Source organism: Barbatula barbatula (genome assembly GCF_947034865.1).
Source record: "Barbatula barbatula genome assembly, chromosome: 25".
NCBI lineage: Eukaryota > Metazoa > Chordata > Actinopteri > Cypriniformes > Nemacheilidae > Barbatula > Barbatula barbatula.
The window spans coordinates 10552423-10570386 of NC_136788.1; the positions used below are offsets into that span (position 1 = coordinate 10552423).

General features: G+C 38.5%; 1 protein-coding gene across 1 annotated transcript in view; it reads left to right on the plus strand.

Annotated features, from left to right (window-relative positions):
* The first annotated feature begins 100 nt into the window (after positions 1–100).
* LOC306890220 (carbohydrate sulfotransferase 8) overlaps positions 101–17964 on the plus strand; it is a 47675-nt gene continuing 29811 nt past the window's right edge. The window contains exons 1-2 of the mRNA XM_079449785.1: positions 101–273; positions 17677–17880. Of these exons, the coding sequence (XP_079305911.1) occupies positions 17706–17880 (175 nt within the window). The 5' untranslated portion in view covers positions 101–273; positions 17677–17705. The remainder of the gene's footprint in view (positions 274–17676; positions 17881–17964) is intronic.

Consider the following 17964-nt stretch of genomic DNA (forward strand, 5'->3'; position numbering starts at 1 on the left):
ATCAGCAGCAGCATCTCTGTCCCCTGAGAGCGCGAGAATAGAAACGATGCGCACGCCCATCGCGACGCTACTCCAGCACTCCAGCACTCCCGTCCACCTCACACCAGTGCCAATCGCTTTAAAGTTGGAGCACACGGGAGCCCGACTACAGACAAGCATTTTATGTTTTTACAAGTGTTATGTTCAACTCGCTGCTGAAATGTAAATCGTTCAGTTCAGCCAGACCCTCAAACCGGAGCCCCGGCACGTTTCAGGCTTATGAAGATTGTTGAGGTGAGTCTTGCGTGTGTTCACGGGCTGTCTTGCTTATTTTCACAGTAAATATTAATAAGGTTTCTCACGGTTTGGTCATTTCTAGCTTTAAAGAGACGAGAAAGTGCACGCGGTCCGAGTCGGCTGCTGAGGAGAATTGCGGAGAGAGAAAATGTGTCGGGAAGTGAAAGCGAATGAGACAGCATCAGTTTCGCTGTGAATGACCTGTCTTGTTTACCTGTTCTGCAATAATGTTGCTCCACTCGATATCTCGTTCAAGCAGAAATGACAAATGTCACTTCTGAGTTAACAAGAATGAGTTAGGTTTTCAAGGCATTTGGGCGGAAGTCTCTCAGTCTCATTTCCTAAAAAGAATGGACTTTAATTACTTGAAATAATCTTTTTTTAAGTAGTTTTTCTTTCTTATAGGCAGCTTTGAGAAATGCAATGTACTGTGTAGTAGATATGTTTACTGCAAATAGTAAATATCATAATACTGTTTTACAATTGCATTTCGCAAAGCTGCCTGAAAGGTATCTGTGAATTTAAATCTTATTCCAACACACTTCCTCATCATCATGATTTGGATGCTGTTTTCCAAAAAGTGCTCCAGTTTTTTTTATTGCCCTGGTTGTTCGAATGAAAGCGATATTGTGCTTGCTGTTCGTCTGTGCTCCAGATGCCACATCTATCACTGATCTTCAATCACAGACGCATCTAACACCTTTCCAGAGGTCCTGTATGCTTCACCTCATACCGCTGGCTTTTGATTAGATTTTTTAGATTCAACTTTATTGGCATTACACATATACAAGTACAGTGTAACGAAATGTAGTTTAGGTCTAACCAGAAGTGCAGTTAGCAAGTGCAGGATATACAGTTAGAATAAATACAGAATACAATAGTGAGAATATAATACAGTGGGCATGGACTATAACAATATTTTGCAGTAGGTATGTTCTATGAAAATATGACAGTAGGTATATACTATGAACAATATATACAGATGACTATGTACTATGAACATTAATGTACAGGTGGATATGAACAGATAATAATTTAGACTAAAATAGTGCAAGTGACTTAGGTATGCATAAATTATTGACATTGGCTATTAAAGTTGCAGCGCAACTACGCTTTTGGAAGCGTAAGAGAGACATTCTACTTTTTTCGCTCTGCATTCGTCTCTGACAGGGAAGATTTAAGAGATCTTCACTCTGATTCCTTTGAATTATTTCTCAGCCGGCTATAAATAGGATGGTGACATGGGCCTTACAAGCTTCTAGTCAAGATGTGCTCACGAAGCCTTTCTGGGCGTTTCTTCCACATGATAACAGTAAAGTGAAGATTTTTTTGGCCAGTTAATTGGTTACAAAGTAAACATACGATTTGTAATAATGAACTCTGCTTTAACACTCCAGGGATTCATTCGTTCGGATTTTGCCGTACCAGTTACACTTATATTCTTGTATTTTACCCCTGGTCCTCGCAGCAGGTTACTTTGACTTTTGCTGCTACTCTATATAAATTGCCTATATAATGCCTCTTCAATTCTGTGGAAATAATCCTTGCGGGACAGCTCATGCATTTTTTAGCATTATACTAATGGATGTTTGCTGTTTGTGATGGCCACTGAGAGCCGTAACATTTTAAAACAACCACTTAAGAACAAAAATGACTTTGGTTTCTGTTTGGACTCACCGTATTAGATGACAGGACCCAAGATTTGATTTCTTGTCATTTTCAATTGTAGACCGTACAGTAAATGCGTTTCTCGTATGCTTTTTTAATAAGCTCTCCCTGTGCATTGCCTCAGTATTGCTTGGTGTTGTGTGTCTGTTTTGAGTTGACAGACATTTCAGATTTGGGGTTAGATTTAATTCTGGGGTCTGGCATGAACAAACTATAATTTATAATAACCCAGATAGAAATATGACATTGATTCGACATTAAAACAATTATCTTTGATATTTGGGTAATAATGGGGATTAGGATACTAATTTTAGGATAGATAGAGTTTAGGATACTATTTGTTTATCATGAAAGATCCCGGGGCATCATCAGCAGTAAGAGCACTTGGTTCGAATCTGGCCTGCAACGAATGGGTATCTATGCCGGTGAGAGTCGTTGACATTTTGCCAAATGACATCACAGGCATTTCATTCTATGATGTATTACAAAATGGACTAGCGACTCCATAACACAATATAAATGTATTTTCTCAGGAGTCAAGGCACTGCAGTAATTACCTAGACACTATGGCTGACGGAGTATCACTTAATGCATTGTAATTGCTGAAGAGAATCCAACTTAAATTATCATGGACACGCACGCACAAACATTATTCTTCAGTAGATCTTCAGTCGCACGCTCTCCGCACCCGAGCTCTATCCCTGTGTGGGTCTTTTGCTGTAGACTGCTGACTGGAAGTTTGAATGTCAAGGACAAAATCAGAACGCTCACAGAGAAGGTAAAAAGACAAGTTCTCACTTCGTATGATTAGTCAGGCCCTGGGAGAATGAGGGGTTTGACATTCAAAGATCCACTCGGCTCTTCACACTGTCAGATGGATGAAATACAGTGTACTGGTATGGGTTTTAGGAGAGCTCAAAATTTTATTTTTGCTACTTTTTCATTTTTGCACATTGAAATCAGTTAATATAATACGTCACAACTGTATTATATACAGTCAATCTGAATTCATAAAGTGGATGGTAACTTAAAACACTTTTGGACAAAAAACAGATCCGGACTGACATGTAAGGGATTATTTTCGCAGAAAAAAAACCTGACAGGATCATCAGCTCTTGTATTAAGTGTTTATTTTGCGATAACAACTGACTGGATATACATTATCCTGCTTAATTACATGGTTTTCCACATATTTTATTAGTTTATTTGTACTCAAAAAATGTTTTGGGGGGAAGTCTTCCAGTACCTGGATGATGGTGTGTTATTAGTTTTAAGAGGTTTCACAAGGTCTTACATACCTTGAAATTTCACATTATAAAGTAATGCCGGGGTGAAATATTTTTGAATGCAAATCCTAGAAGCGAGTCAGCATTTTAACACGTTTGGTTCCATCGTCTCAAAGTGCAAAGTTTGGATGGGATTTTAGTTAAATGCCTGTAATAAAGTCTGAAATAAATATCTCAACGTTTTATTATACGACATTAAACACACCTGTTAAAACATGCTCATTATTATTTAAAGCTTGTACGTGTCTTAAAAACGACGGTTGCTAACAAGTCAACAACTCACCTGTACTCTCTTGAAAACCTTCTCTGCTCTTCTTTGCCCACCTGCCCTCTCACCTCCATCGGACTTAACAGCTGATGATTTTGCATATTTCTTCCTAAAGAAAACGACCACCCACAGCAGTCAGTTTTCTGCACCGCTACCTCGTGAACACTCCCAAACCCTGACACATGGTCACTCCTCTCTTTCTCTCTCTTATCTGAAGGTTACGTTTCCAAGGTCATTTCTTCTAACCACCCGACTACCTGGCCCCTAGATCCCATCCCCACGCATCTCCTCTAGGCCATCTCTTCATTGGTTGTTCCTGCTCTGACCCACATTATAAACTAGTCTCTCACCACTGGTACATTTCCCAAAGTCTTCAAAGAGGCCCGTATTACCCTGCTACTACTAACTACAGACCGGTATCTCTCATCCCTTTCATTGCCAAAACTTTTGAGTGTGTTGTATTTAACCAGCTCTCCTCCTTTCTCATGCTGAACAACCTCCTGGACATCAATTAGTCTGGTTTCAATAGTGGTCATTCCACCGAGACTGGGCTGCTCTCTGTCATTGAAGCCCTGAGACTGGCAAGAACAGCTTCTAAATCATCTGTACTCATCCTACTGGATCTATCTGCTGCCTTTGACACCGTTAACCACCACATTCTTCTGATGACCCTCAAGGTTATAGGTGTCTCTGGAATGGTGCTACAATGGTTCAAGTCTCACCTCTCAGGCATTTAGAGTATCCTGGAGAAGTGAGGTGAGTCCCAACATCTTAATACAGGGGTGCCTCAGGGCCCAGTGCTTAGACCGTATACCGACATCCATAGGTTCTGTCATTCGGAAACATGGCTTTTCCTATCACTGCTATGCGGGTGATACTCAACTCCACCTGTCATTTCAGCCTGAAAATCCGGTTTCCGCACACATTTCAGCCTGAGTGACATTTCGCTCTGGATGAAAGACCATCACCTGCAGCTGAATCTGCAAAAACAATACTGCTTATAATCCCAGCCGACCAGAATATTCATCACAACCTCTCCACTCAACTGGGCTCATCTACCATCACACCTTCCAGAACGGCCAGAAACCTGGGGTGGTAATCGATGATCAGCTAAACTTCACGGATCATGTTGCCATCACCACCCGGTCTTGTTGATTCATCCTCTACAACATTAGGAAAATAAGACCTTTCCGTCCGAGGATGCTAAATAAAAGTCCTAGTCCAGGCTCTTGTCCTGTCCTGATTGGACAATTGCAATGCGCATCTTGCTGGACTTCCAGCTTGCACAACCAAATCTCTACAGATGATTTAGAATGCAGCGGCAAGAGTGGTCTTCAATGAACCGAAGAGAGCACAAATCTCTCCTCTCTTCATTAAGTTACATTCCCAATAGTTGCTCGCATCAAATTCAAAGCTCTGCTCTTGGCCTAGAAGACCACCACTGTTTCAGCACCCCCATATCTTCACTTGATAATACAGACTTATGTACCCGCCAGATCCCTACGCTCTGCAAATGAAGAATGTCTTGTAGTGCCATCCCAAAAAGGGAAAAATCACTCTCACGTAACTTCTCTGGATCTGTTCCACATTTGTGGAATGATCTGTCCGCTGTTATAAGATCAGCAGATTCTGTAGCCATCTTTAAAAATTTGGCTGAAAACACATCTCTTCCGTCAGCATCTGAGCGATCAGTTCTGACTTCTATCTCTTTTCTACTGTTTCTATACTTAAAAAAAGCTCTGCAAACTGTGGAAGGCTATATGAGACCCGTTTTCCTGCGCTTATGCTTTTTGTTGTTTTTTTTGTTCCAATTGCTTCCATTGTTTACCTCATTTGTAATTGGCTTTGGATAAAAGCGTCTAGATGATTGGGTAGATGATAAACCTTGGTTAATCACAGAGATTATATTTTTCAATCCATGGGCTTTTGGTCAAGGCTACCAGTGTGGTGCTAACTTCCTACAAAAATACATCATCATTGCGTTACTCTATAAAGACGCATAATACCCTCCATCCTTCTAGTTTATTCAAATTGAAACTCTACTAAATTAAATTGTTTTTATTTCTTAATCTATGGACGAACAAAAACAACATTGCCCATTTTTGGTATAAAGCCAAGTATGGTAAATTGAGAGAAACATAAAAAGAAGTGCAAGTGCTCTGATGTTGTGCGTGTGTATGTGACCAAAGTTTAAATCCTGCTTTCTGTTTTCTCAATTTAATTGCGTCCAGTAGGAATATCTACAGGAAAGATCGTACGACCCGACTCCAACAAATCCATTCAATAAGCAATTTTTTTGTTGACAAGGCATAATTTAATTGCAGTGAGAAATGTATTCCTCAATTTAATTTAGTTAATTGAACGATGTGTGTTTTATAAGAGCAGGACGTGGGTTATCCGAAACCTGTTGTTTAAAGATTCTCCCGAGTCAACATCTGTCTCCTGGAGAAGCATGTCACTGCACAGTAATATCAGTGCGTAATTTATCTCCCTCCGGGGCCGGCACACCTCATGTGTAAGGAAGGTCAACATATGGTGCTGAGCCCATGACTAACGGTGTGTGTGTGAGAGAGAGAGAGCTGTTAAGACAGAGTCTGTATTACATTGTAAGTGTGCAGAGAGTGTATTTTGTATGTATCCGATGAGCACGTGTCCGCCCCAGTGCAGTTACTGATGTAATTTACACTGTCACAACATGAGGCCGGTCTCTGGATGACAGGGGAGCGAGGGAGAGCAAGGCATGATGATGACTGACCTGTCAGCGCTGATCGCTTCTGGTGTCATGTGTTGCTCGGTGAGAGCGAAGAACCTGTAGTGCTGGAAGAGAGCCTGAATGATGGGTTATGTATAACTAGGATTTTGTCAAGTCCTGGAACATCATTCCTGACAAGCCAAGTATAACTTTTTATTAAATAATGATTTTGGATCTGTTATGACATTGACCACTTTTATGATGAGTTTTGAGTTGCTTTATGTTCATGAAAGGAAAAAACTTTGACCTGGGGCCTCATTTATATAATGTAACATAGAAACAGTCCTAAATTTCATTTCACGATAACTTCTCAATCGGCGTACGTGTGATTAATAGAACGAACATACGCACAGAGAACGTGTGTACACCTCTCTTTCAGGTGTGATATATATAAAAATGTATCGTGAAATTGAGCGCAGCTGAACAGTTTATGATCTCCGCCTTTTAACAATGTCTAACTAATGTCATTGACATATAAAAGAGCACCTGTCAACATCCAAATCCTTTACAATGGCTTATATTTCCAAAAGCCTGCACTTTCCTAACAAGTGTCCTATCAGGGATGCCAACTTTTCCCTTTCTGCAAAATGCGCCGTTTTTGATCCAAAATGGGTCATTGTGATTCAAGTAGATCCGATGAGTTTTTGAAAAAGGGGGTTGAGGGGGGTCTGTAAGTCTATGGACGGGGAATGAAAGTATGAGAATCATGTCCAGGTGTTGTCGTAATGATGTCAAATCACTAGCCAGTTTGCGGGTTGTGTTCAATGCTGCGCAGATTGAGCGCACATACTTAACTCATGAATCAGTATTAGATGTAGTTGAATTACGCAGCAATTCGACTGCGCATATCTGACTTCAAAACAACCATCACTAAGCAACAGGTAAAGCCGCACTTGTTTGTTTGCCTCAGAAGGAACGGAGTTGAACCATGAAACATATTATGGGGTATGTGCGTTAACACACTGTGACAACCGCTATCACCGCATTTACAGAGAAGACCAGATGTGTGTCAGTGGTCTCCAACGTTGTGCCTTTATATAAATACAGCATTGGGGGGTCTCGCATATTGTCACTTTTTTTCACCTTGATTAGTTTGCATCCCTGCATAGACACCATGAAAGCTCACACTCATCACTAGAGCACATCATTATTTTGTTATTATTTTTATTGGATCATTTTCAGCACATTAGTAAATCCACTGAATGCAGAGCGGAGAGTGTGCCTCGCTTATAAGTGCTTTCAGCCGCCATGTTGCTTTCTTTGGTGCCTTTGCCATGGTGAATTGTCATATCGGAGCTCCATTGATCATGGCTTGTCGTTGTTGTGGTGTAAGTGCTTAACTCAACTCAAATGAGAAAATCACAACTAATTTTATTATTAACTTTATCATTTAACATTTTAAAATGAAATCATCTTTACATAAAGTAATTTAAGCTGTTATTATTAAACTAATTTAAGGCTTTATGTATTTATTTTTAATACTGTATATACTTTGAATTAGGTTTATTAAAACATTTCCAAATATCACCGGATGTATATGCACACCTTCAATTTCCAACAGTTAAAGGATGTTAATAGTGAAGTATATTAACTCCAAAGCAATTGCATTTCATTACTCTTGTCCACTTATTAGGCAATATTTGATGCATTGGGACAAGGATAGTTGTGGCCTAATGGTTAGAGAGCCAGACTTAAAACTCAAAGATGCAAGTTCGATTCCCAGGTGGCAGGTTTCCAAGGCTTTTAGCTAACAAAGGGCGTGTTTGACGTGAGGTCCCGGGGCGAGGGCTCCGAGCTCGGTAATCCTTCTCGAACTCTGAGCACCTGCCCCTTGACCAGGGAGAGGGCCCTGGGCTTAGTGTGCAGAGGTAAAAATGGGCTATTGGAGTGGAGTCAGGGTGGAGGATGTTTGGAAAAGTCAGAGAGAATGGAGGTGAGGTGGCTTGACTACTTAGGATGATTGCTATGATTGTTTATCGAAAGCCAGCCGAGTCAATTAACAGCACATGCAGTTACATCATTTAAACGGGATATATTACATGACATATTGGAAATATTGGATAACTGTGGGCCTAACGGTTCATTCTCGACTCTACCACTGTAACAACAGACCTTCATCCTCTAATGCAAAATAATTTTTGCAGTTAGTGTGTACTGAAGTGTTAAACAAGATTTTTTAAATGATATAACTTTAGATAAATTATATAACTGTTGCATTTTTACAACTTAAAGATTCTCCATTCATATCAGCAACTGTTTAAAAAAATAACTGATTCATTGCTACCCATCGAATTAAGCTACCCTTGTGTTGTGATTGAGGGAGGGGTAACTTAGTTGTAAGGGTTGGGTTGGGGGAGAGGCTAGTCCTGTTTGTATGGAGGTATAGCAAAATTTGATAAGGTAGCACAATTTATCAGAACACCGGACAAGTAACTTGAAAAATATATATAATAACAGTGCTACGAAAAATATCGGTCTGTGCTAAGAATAATACGAATATGTGCATTAGACAGAGCTTCTTGTTTGTGTGAATTGAGTTTGTCGTTGTGCTTGTTTGTGTGTGACAATAATCAATGGAGTCCATAATAACTATGTGGACATAATAACAAGATGCGGACATAATAACTAATGTTAGAATCGGACGCAGAATCGTGTTATTTAAATGTCATCTGGCTGCTCTGTGTTTCTGAGTGAAAGAGGTGTACAGATTAATATACTACACGAGTGATGGTAGAGGATTTGTCTGCGTCTGAGCTGTATAAGGATATAAACACATACATTTCATCTCCAGAGTTGCTCTGGGAGTTTATTTTACAAGCACTTACTGTTTGAGTGAAGCTATCGTAAAACACAATAAAACTCAAGCGTCTTCTCAACAACCCGTCAAAATGAATAAGTTCCGTTAACTTGAACAATCTGAAGAAAATATAGCGAAGTATTTGCTAAAGGAAAATGAAAAACCCTTGTAGTCAATTAATAAATTGTAGTAAACACTGTAGTATATTTTAGTAAGGTTCCAAAACCCTATAGTATATAGGAATTCTTCTGCAGTTCTATAGCAAATAACAATATATACTATAGTAACTTTGGACAAATATACTTCTATTGTTTAGTTAAAAAATACGTAATACACAGAAATAAAACAAATTTAGTTAAACAAAAAATGTAATGGTCATAATTTATCCTATAATTAAATTTAACTGTATGTAACATTAATGTCATTTGTCAGTGACCTGCCTATTCATGTGATGAACTGCACTTGCATATTTCTTCAATGATGACAACAGAGGTTATATATGTGCAACTGTTTGGCCTGTGCTAAAACGCTCTAAATCTCTGGAGAGTATTAACACATTTAGGTGGACACAGTAGACACTAGGTAAAATGCACACTTGACCAATCAGAATACGTAACAATTATATTGACACTTTAAATGACTATAATTTTTTATCTTCGGACAAGATATATTTGTACTAGGACAAGTGAATGACAAATGTATGAAGGACAACCACATAACAATGCTTAATGTCAAGCCCTGATATCACACTTTAAGTTTACCATTCACATAGGTGCACGTAATTACTAAGATATATATTACCTACAGTGTATATCTGCAAACACGGTGCCAATATATTTGATGTATGAAACCAAAGTGTGGGGCATAGATTTCAGAGACGCATGAAAAAGAAATGCAGGAGATTTCACAGATCTGATGTCTTTTTTACAGATTACTCTGTATATACGTGCGGAAAGCCGAACTGATAGATGAGGGTTCCGCGAGCGTGTGGAACCAGGTTTTACACCCTTCTTGTCCTTCCCTTGATCTCCAAGTAATCGCAGCCCTTCCTCCATCATGTTCTGCGAGCAGTTTACTTAATGAAAAAATGCTGTGATCTGTAAATGAAAAGGCTTTTGGCGGGTCTCTAATCATTAATCCATGCAAGTTAATATCACACATGCCCGGGAATCAATGCAGTCCTTCCCTCTGCTGCTGGAGAAAGATTGGATAAACAGTGCAACTTTTTCCCCATGACTTCTTTAGTGAATATATTAAAACATGTGTCATTAGTAAAGCTCGGATACACTTTCATCACCAGCAAACTCAAGATGTTTTTAATTAATATTATACGGATCTAAATTACCATTATAATTATTATTAGGACTGGCTGTTATTACTGTGATTCACTACAATTCACTAAACAAACACATAAGCCCACTAAAAACAAATTACCATGATGTTTTCTCTCGAAATGCAATGCTGTGTTATTTAGTTTAGTTATTTTCAATTTAGTTTTTTACATCTAAAGGTCCAGTGTGTCATTTTGGAGGAACTATTGACAGAAATGCAATATCATATACAAAATAAAATGTCTTCAGAGGTTTATAAAGACACACGCGACAAAATCTTTGTCCTGTGAGCCGCCGTAGTGCTTCAAAAGGGAGGGGTGGAGTAAGCAGTTGGTTGCACCTCGCAACCCCACCACTAGATGCTGCAAAAATCTCCATATAGCTCCTTTAAATTACATTATTTTCCTTGAAGTCATTCATGGGATGATTTTCCCCAAAAAGTGTACAAACTGCAAGACTATTGAAATAATTAAGTATCTCGACCAGCCCAACAATGCCTAAAATAATGGTGTGAGTTTGATCCCAAACTCTGTTTGACTCATCAATGGCAGACAAGAAAGTTTTTCTGGGAACTTATTTAAAAATCACCTTTATAATATTTGAAATATTATTAGTATTTACACACAGTATTTACAAAACATATATTATTATATAAATATTATTTATTTAAGCTGGTTTCTGTTGAACAAAGCAAATCTTAGCTATTTCCAGTCAGCCCCTAAAATCTCCTCCTGGGCTATGTAACCTCATTGGGAATCACTGCGCTATATGATTGAAAAGCATGAGCCATTGGTCATAGACGCCACAGCATCATTTCATCTCAGTGGAAAATCACCGTAATGAGACATCTTTCATTCACTCCTAATACCTAAGGAAGTGGGCTGGAGAATATTTCAAGGATAATCTTCTCCTTTGATGTAACGTATAGGAGATAAATGCACGTGTGGGCATGAAAGCAGGACTTTGATAGTCAATTTAATAAACCAAAGGCGTGCCGTATTTCAGTTAAATAAAGATCAATTGATTTCTGTCCGTGCATTGAGAGTGATTTATTTCACCAATATGATTAGGGAGGAAACGTTATAGTAATAGTCTTTTGGGTTACCTTATTGTGCTTTGTTCGGATAACAAAGGATAACAGGGATTTTTATTTCAGTTTAATACATTTTAATTAAGTAAATATGGAAATCTTTGTAAAATCTCTGACGTTTGCCTCTTTAGAAGTGCAGACCTGCTGTTATGCTCTCTTGTGGTTTAGACTCACTGTATATTAAGTCTCACTCATTAAGTTACATTGTCTGATTTTTAAGGACAGTCAATATCATAAGTCATTATTCAAAGGTTTTGACGTCATTGTGTTTTCCACAGATTCTAAAAGTTTCAGACCCCCATATAATTTGACCTCCATGTGTGGTGAGTAAATAAACAATCAGTGCTATACCTATAATAGAATAAATCATTAACATAAATCTGTCCTACCTAGTTAATCCTACTATTATTATTCAGATCATATTTGGAAAGGAGAGTTAATCTCATCCGAATGGATATGGGGACGGTATGTGCTTACAAAAAATGATTGTTAAGCAAATCTGTTGATTTTGTTTGCAAATGGTTGCATATGGTTGCTAATATGTTAACAAGCAACCCTTTCATGCTGAATCAGTGTTTTATAGTCAAATTGAAAAAAACGGATTCATCAGGGTAATAAAATTGCACAAGTATATTTTAATATACAGAACAATGATGAATGCGTGATCAACATAGAAGGATGTGCAGGGACTGTGGGGATGAGAGACAACGGAGGGTCTTACAGCGATATTGATTTGCAAGTATATCCTCCATCTGTCACTGTAATGAATTTTAATATGAGACTAGGCAAAACTCAACAGATCGGACTAACCAGGAGGGATCTGTGTTTTGACAGGGTTACAAAATAAAACGACAGCCCTTTTTAATTTTAAAAGATGAAGAACTAAACTTTTATGCTAATGTTTTCCAAGCATGTACATATGCAAACAATCAGTGTAACATTACATCTAAACATTATCGCTTCTTTTGAAATTGTTCAATATTGTGCAGACAACTGTCTGGGTGTGACAAAATAGATTTTGTGGGCAGAGATTTAACTTGGGATGAAGTAATTATGCACATCAGAGGGCTGTTTCATGAAACATCCGCTAAGGAAAAGAGAGCGGTGGTCGGTGCTATTCTTCTTCTTAGGGGTTTAACGGTGGTTGACATCCAGCGTATTGGTGCATTACTGTCACCTTCTGCAAAACATGTAAAGAATTTAAACGTCAAAGGTACGAAACGATCAAAGGTAATACCGCTGCAAATAACCAAACCAGAGGGAAAGATTGGCAAAAAAATCCTAAATGACTCTGCCGATTTTAATAAAAACATTATACTAAATAATAAATCTTTGCTTCAATTTATTCAAACACTAAGCAAGGATAAGAGTTGTTAAAATATCTTGTCCAAAGATTTTAAACCTACATTACTTTTTATGTATTATTTATTACAATACAGTGCTGTGTTAATGTCTTAAGGTTACCATTGCTGTATTAGATTTCAGCAATGGTTTAATGTGCACATATTACTATATCTAAGCCTCGAAACAACCAGAAACTCTGTGAGTATAAGAGAAGCACCGAATTATTGTCAATAAAAAGAGTTTGAATAATGAATTCAGAATAATGGGTCTGTATATATGTTCACAGAGTTCTAAGGTACAGTTTGCACATTAGATTCTGTAGAAGGCCCACTTGTGTGGTGAGGTGTTCACATTGTGTATTTTCCACGTATTATTGTAAGCAGGACACTTACTAGCAACTCTTAGACTGTGAAAAAGGGAATATAAAGTCATTACAACAAAATGCCAAGAGCATCCCATCAAATAATTATTTCTGTTCCTTCAGGATAATGCAAAAAAGACAAAGACTGTGTACAAGCTCTACCTTCTCACACAAAGGGATGCTCTGGATGTAGACATGCAATATAAAAGTGTTGAAGTTAAACCTGAAAATCCAACAACTGGAAAAAGGTGCAAGAAAAAACAGCATTAGACACAGGGCCTGTTGTTTAAATGGTATTTAATAGTATGCTTTCTCTTCCAGCAAGCAGCTTCAACCTAAAATAAAATAATTGTATTAAACTGAAGGAAAACTGAAAAATTAAAGCTTCCAAAAATGATGCCTGTTTAACTGTCATCAAAAAGCTCATCAGTCCTTCTCTTAAACCATCACTGGCAGCCTCTCTCTCCTCAGGCAGACCATATACAACACACACAAGCCATCCCATTTTACCCACTTTAAATTTCAATTATAACACTTTTTGACAATTTTTGTCAGTATAATTGTTTATAATGGTTCTGCTTCCAGCTGTTATCCATTTTTTGGGGAATGTCTGAATTCGAATTTCATTGACAAGTTTAAACATTTACATCAAATCAATATAACCTAACAGATGTATGACAACAGACAGTACATTCATTTATTATGGTGGTCTAAAATTTATTTAATTGATTTCTTAAAATTGTTATTTATAATGTTGATTAAAGTGATATAATATTACATCATGACAGAGAATCAGTGGTAATATCATCGCTACGGTGGGTCGGTGTTAACTGACCTCTAGTTAAGCAACAACTAACAACGCGTCTACACCGGACGTGACCAGTGTGATTCGACACGACAAAAGACATTAGAAACGCATTAGAACCCATCATAATTGTGTATTTTGTCCACACTGGATGTGGTGCGGCACGACTCAACAAACCCATTAAGAACCAGCAGGTTGTCATGTCGCATCGCGCCTGTCGCGTCCGGTGTAGACACGGCATAAGGCTTAGCCTTCCCCGGACCAGGCTAGTTTCCCAGCATAAGTTGCCATAGTAACTGATTTCGAACTATTTTTTGTTTGCTTTATGAAACCAAATCGACCGACAAAAAGTCTGATTTACCAAAATAAGCCTGGTTTATTTTGTGATCTTGTTTTATGGAACAGCCCTCTGGTCTTGTGTGCATGTGATGTCGCTTCGAGACCAAGAACTCACTCCACCCCTCCCGTTGTACTAGGGCAACTGACAGAGGACAAACATGTTGTCACGTTTTAGTTTTTTTGCCGATGGAGATATCATATTTAGGAAACAAGCTGTGTTGTCCGTTTAGGCCTATTGTAGAAACAACATGGCGAAAGGGGACCTCTAGTGTATGTTGATAGAAATAGCTCATTCTAATATAAAAAAATAATACACACTGGGCCTTTAAAAGACAACTGCATAGAAATGGCATAAATTAGAAAATTTTATGTAATGCCATAACACCAACTGGGAATCACTGTACAGTTCATATGATGCTCTGGGTTGTTGCTAAGGCTTTTTAAGGGTCGCTAGGTGTTTGCTTACTGGTTATTTGGCTATTATCAGGTATGACCCAGCTCCCTCCTTCAACATAAGCGTAAGGGACCTTTTCAAATACCGTTTGCATGATTGCTTAGTAAAGTATTAGAACACCTTTCCACTACCAGCTGTGTTAAGTCCAGGCCCAATTTTAAAATGTTTCCTTTTAAAAAGGCTTGTTAGCCTTAACTACTTCCAAAGCTTAGCGCCAAGCTACGGTAACTTAAATGAGAGGTTTATTCACAAGCGGTCAAATACGAAATCTTTGAAGGCGGGGAAGCAGCTGGTGTCAGAGTTCCTGTCATTAGCAGAAGATCCTTTAGCTTCACCGAGCAGAGAAGCTCTAGATTACGTCCACAGCTTTCCGTCTGCTACTCAAGAATACCCTTTTAAATCCCACAATCATACAGGTCAGGGATCAGCAATATCATCGGAGAGTATTGGGGGAAGTGGTCCAATCTAGGGAAAAGCAATCAAACCCAGATAAAAGGATGGGTGGGCATCACGAAAGAGCAGGTGCACGAGGTGATTTTACTCAAAGCTGTTGTTAAAGAAATCTAACCCCCATCACCTCGGCTGCGATTGCCTGCAAAGACGCCACTGTACACGTCGAGCTGCAATTTCGGTGTTTTGATGTGGGAAGACGATAAGGGCGGTTTTCATCTGGTGAAAGCTCGAGGTTCGGCTCTTACGGTGGAAAATTAGGCACTTGCATTTAAGTGCTATATGCAGGAGGCTTTCAAGCAAATGAAAATGACTTTGCAAGGCAAATGAAGCCAAAGTCCCATAGTGCAATAATTGTTGGGTTTTAATTTATTTCCATGAATCAGTAAATCAAAGGGTGTAACTTTGGTTTATGGAAAATTTGGCACTTTTCATGAACGCAGGACGTTTTTTGATGCCCTATAAGTTTTTGAAAGCATAAGTGGCTTTATTTGCATAAATGTAGACTGGAGCTGTATTTAAACATGTCAAAAATTTGGGGAAGCAGGGGTACAAAATTTAATTTACACATGAGTAGTAATTCATAAAAAAAAATATTTCGCTTTAATATTCAACATTTTCTGACAATTTCACTGGCCTATAAAGAGTTTTGGGTCATATTTTGTACCCGACTCATGGAAAGTATCATTTAATATGGATAATGTTATTACGCACTCTCCTTTTAATAATGTTAAAAGCAAATGAATTCACATCAATCTGTAATTTTCTCCACCGTGCACCGGTTCAGATCTGTTTGGTCCATAAGCCACATTCTACGATGAATATTCATTAAGAGTCGTCGATGGTTTTGAATCAGGTGGCCTAATCTCAGCACATACAGAGAAACAGGCAGGGCGAGATGGTTTTGTAAGCTCCCTTTGGCTATGAGCGCACCAATCCTTATGCTACCCTCACCTGCTGAGAACAGCAAACCAGGCACACGCTCGACACACAGCTGTGGCTCTTTGTCTTATGCTCAGTGTTCCCTCTTGTGGGAAATGGGACTGTGCAGTCAGCAGAATACTCATCGGATAAACCTATCAATACACACTTTTTATATAAACGCACCCAGAATGTACTAAATCAGATTCGGACATAAAAATCCCAGATGTGATTGACAGATCATTTCAGCAGTTTTTCAGTTTGGGGTACACTGTAAAAAAATTCTGCCGTAAAAAATAATTTTCAGTAATTTGACAGTTTTGACATTACAGGCTACATGAAAAATCTGTAAAAAATAAACGCCATTTTTGGTGTCTCAAAACGTGACGCCATGATGCAAAGCCGGCGAGTGTTTCTAACATGCTGTGAGGTTTCTAGTCGGGTGGTCGGGATGGTCTGTCTGAATACTTAAAAAAGTCCCTATATTTTTGGCTCTAAAGTTTTGGCCATTCCTTCAACGTCTATGGTACTGTTTTTATCAAAAAATCAGGTGAAAATTTTAAGTCCAATTGTTTAGACATGCAATATTAAATGATTTATTAAACTGCACACGTTTATAACTAAGTTTGTGCTATAATACAGTGCCCTCCACTACTATTGGCACCCTTGGTAAATATATAAAACTATCTACAATATTCCAACATCTCATTAAAGTAAAACAATTTAAAGTGGGGGGAATATCACATTTTTATATCACAATTATTGGCACCCTTGTATTCAAAACTTTCTTCAACCTCCATTTGCATTGTGTAAACCTTTGGCCACATACATTCTTCTCCTTTCTGTGCATTGAGACAATATAGACACACATCCTGTTTCAAGCTGATTTTCAACATCTCCAGTCCATTAAAACGTCTTGATCATTGCCTAGATGTTGGAAATTAGATTTCTTATTGTTTTAACTATTTCCTTAAAGCCATTTTGTATTTTGTGTAGCTCAACAGAACTATATTTACCCATTGTGATGAATGATTATGGGGGTTTGGGCTTTGACTGACTTAATATTATTCTCCTGTGAAAAATGATGTCATGACTGGACAACATCATGTTTCTAGTCACCTTGTTGTGCTAAGAAAATATGAATATCAATGGGAATATACTTGAGATATTTTACTCACAAGAATTTCTAAGGGTGCCAATAATTGTGACCAGGGTGTAAAAGAGAAAAAACAAAAAATTCATAATGTTATATCCCCCCACTTTTTTTACTTGAATTGAAATGTTGGAATATTGTAGATTTTGTAGAATAAATGATCAAAAGGAGAAACAATGCAGACTTATTGTTACATCCATCTTGGCTCGCATTTACCAAGGGTGCCAATAATAGTGTGTAATATGATGCTTCTTTTACTACACACCTCCAAAAGTCCTTTTGTTGACCAGCATGGCTAGCAAACAAAATAGCAGTCACGACTTTCTTTGTTGCCAAGGCACTGCTTTTCTTGATTTATGTGCTGTGTGTGTGGATGTGCAGGTCTCACGATCCGCGTGTCACATGCCGTGATGTGGGTAGAGTGTAGGACGCTGGAGACCAGCTGTGGAGGAAGGCGGAGGTTCCTGCGCTCAGCGGTTATGAGACTCCCCTGCTCCTTCTGGTTTCTGCTGCTGTTAGCTGCTGGAGGTCTCCTTCTGCTGCACCTACAGGACCTCACAGAGACACTTCAACAACAGAGCCAAGGTCTGTAAAACATGCAATCCAGTCTTTTATAGAGACGCAGAGTGTTGTATTGTTCTTTAGTTCACAGTATTTACTTAAAATCTA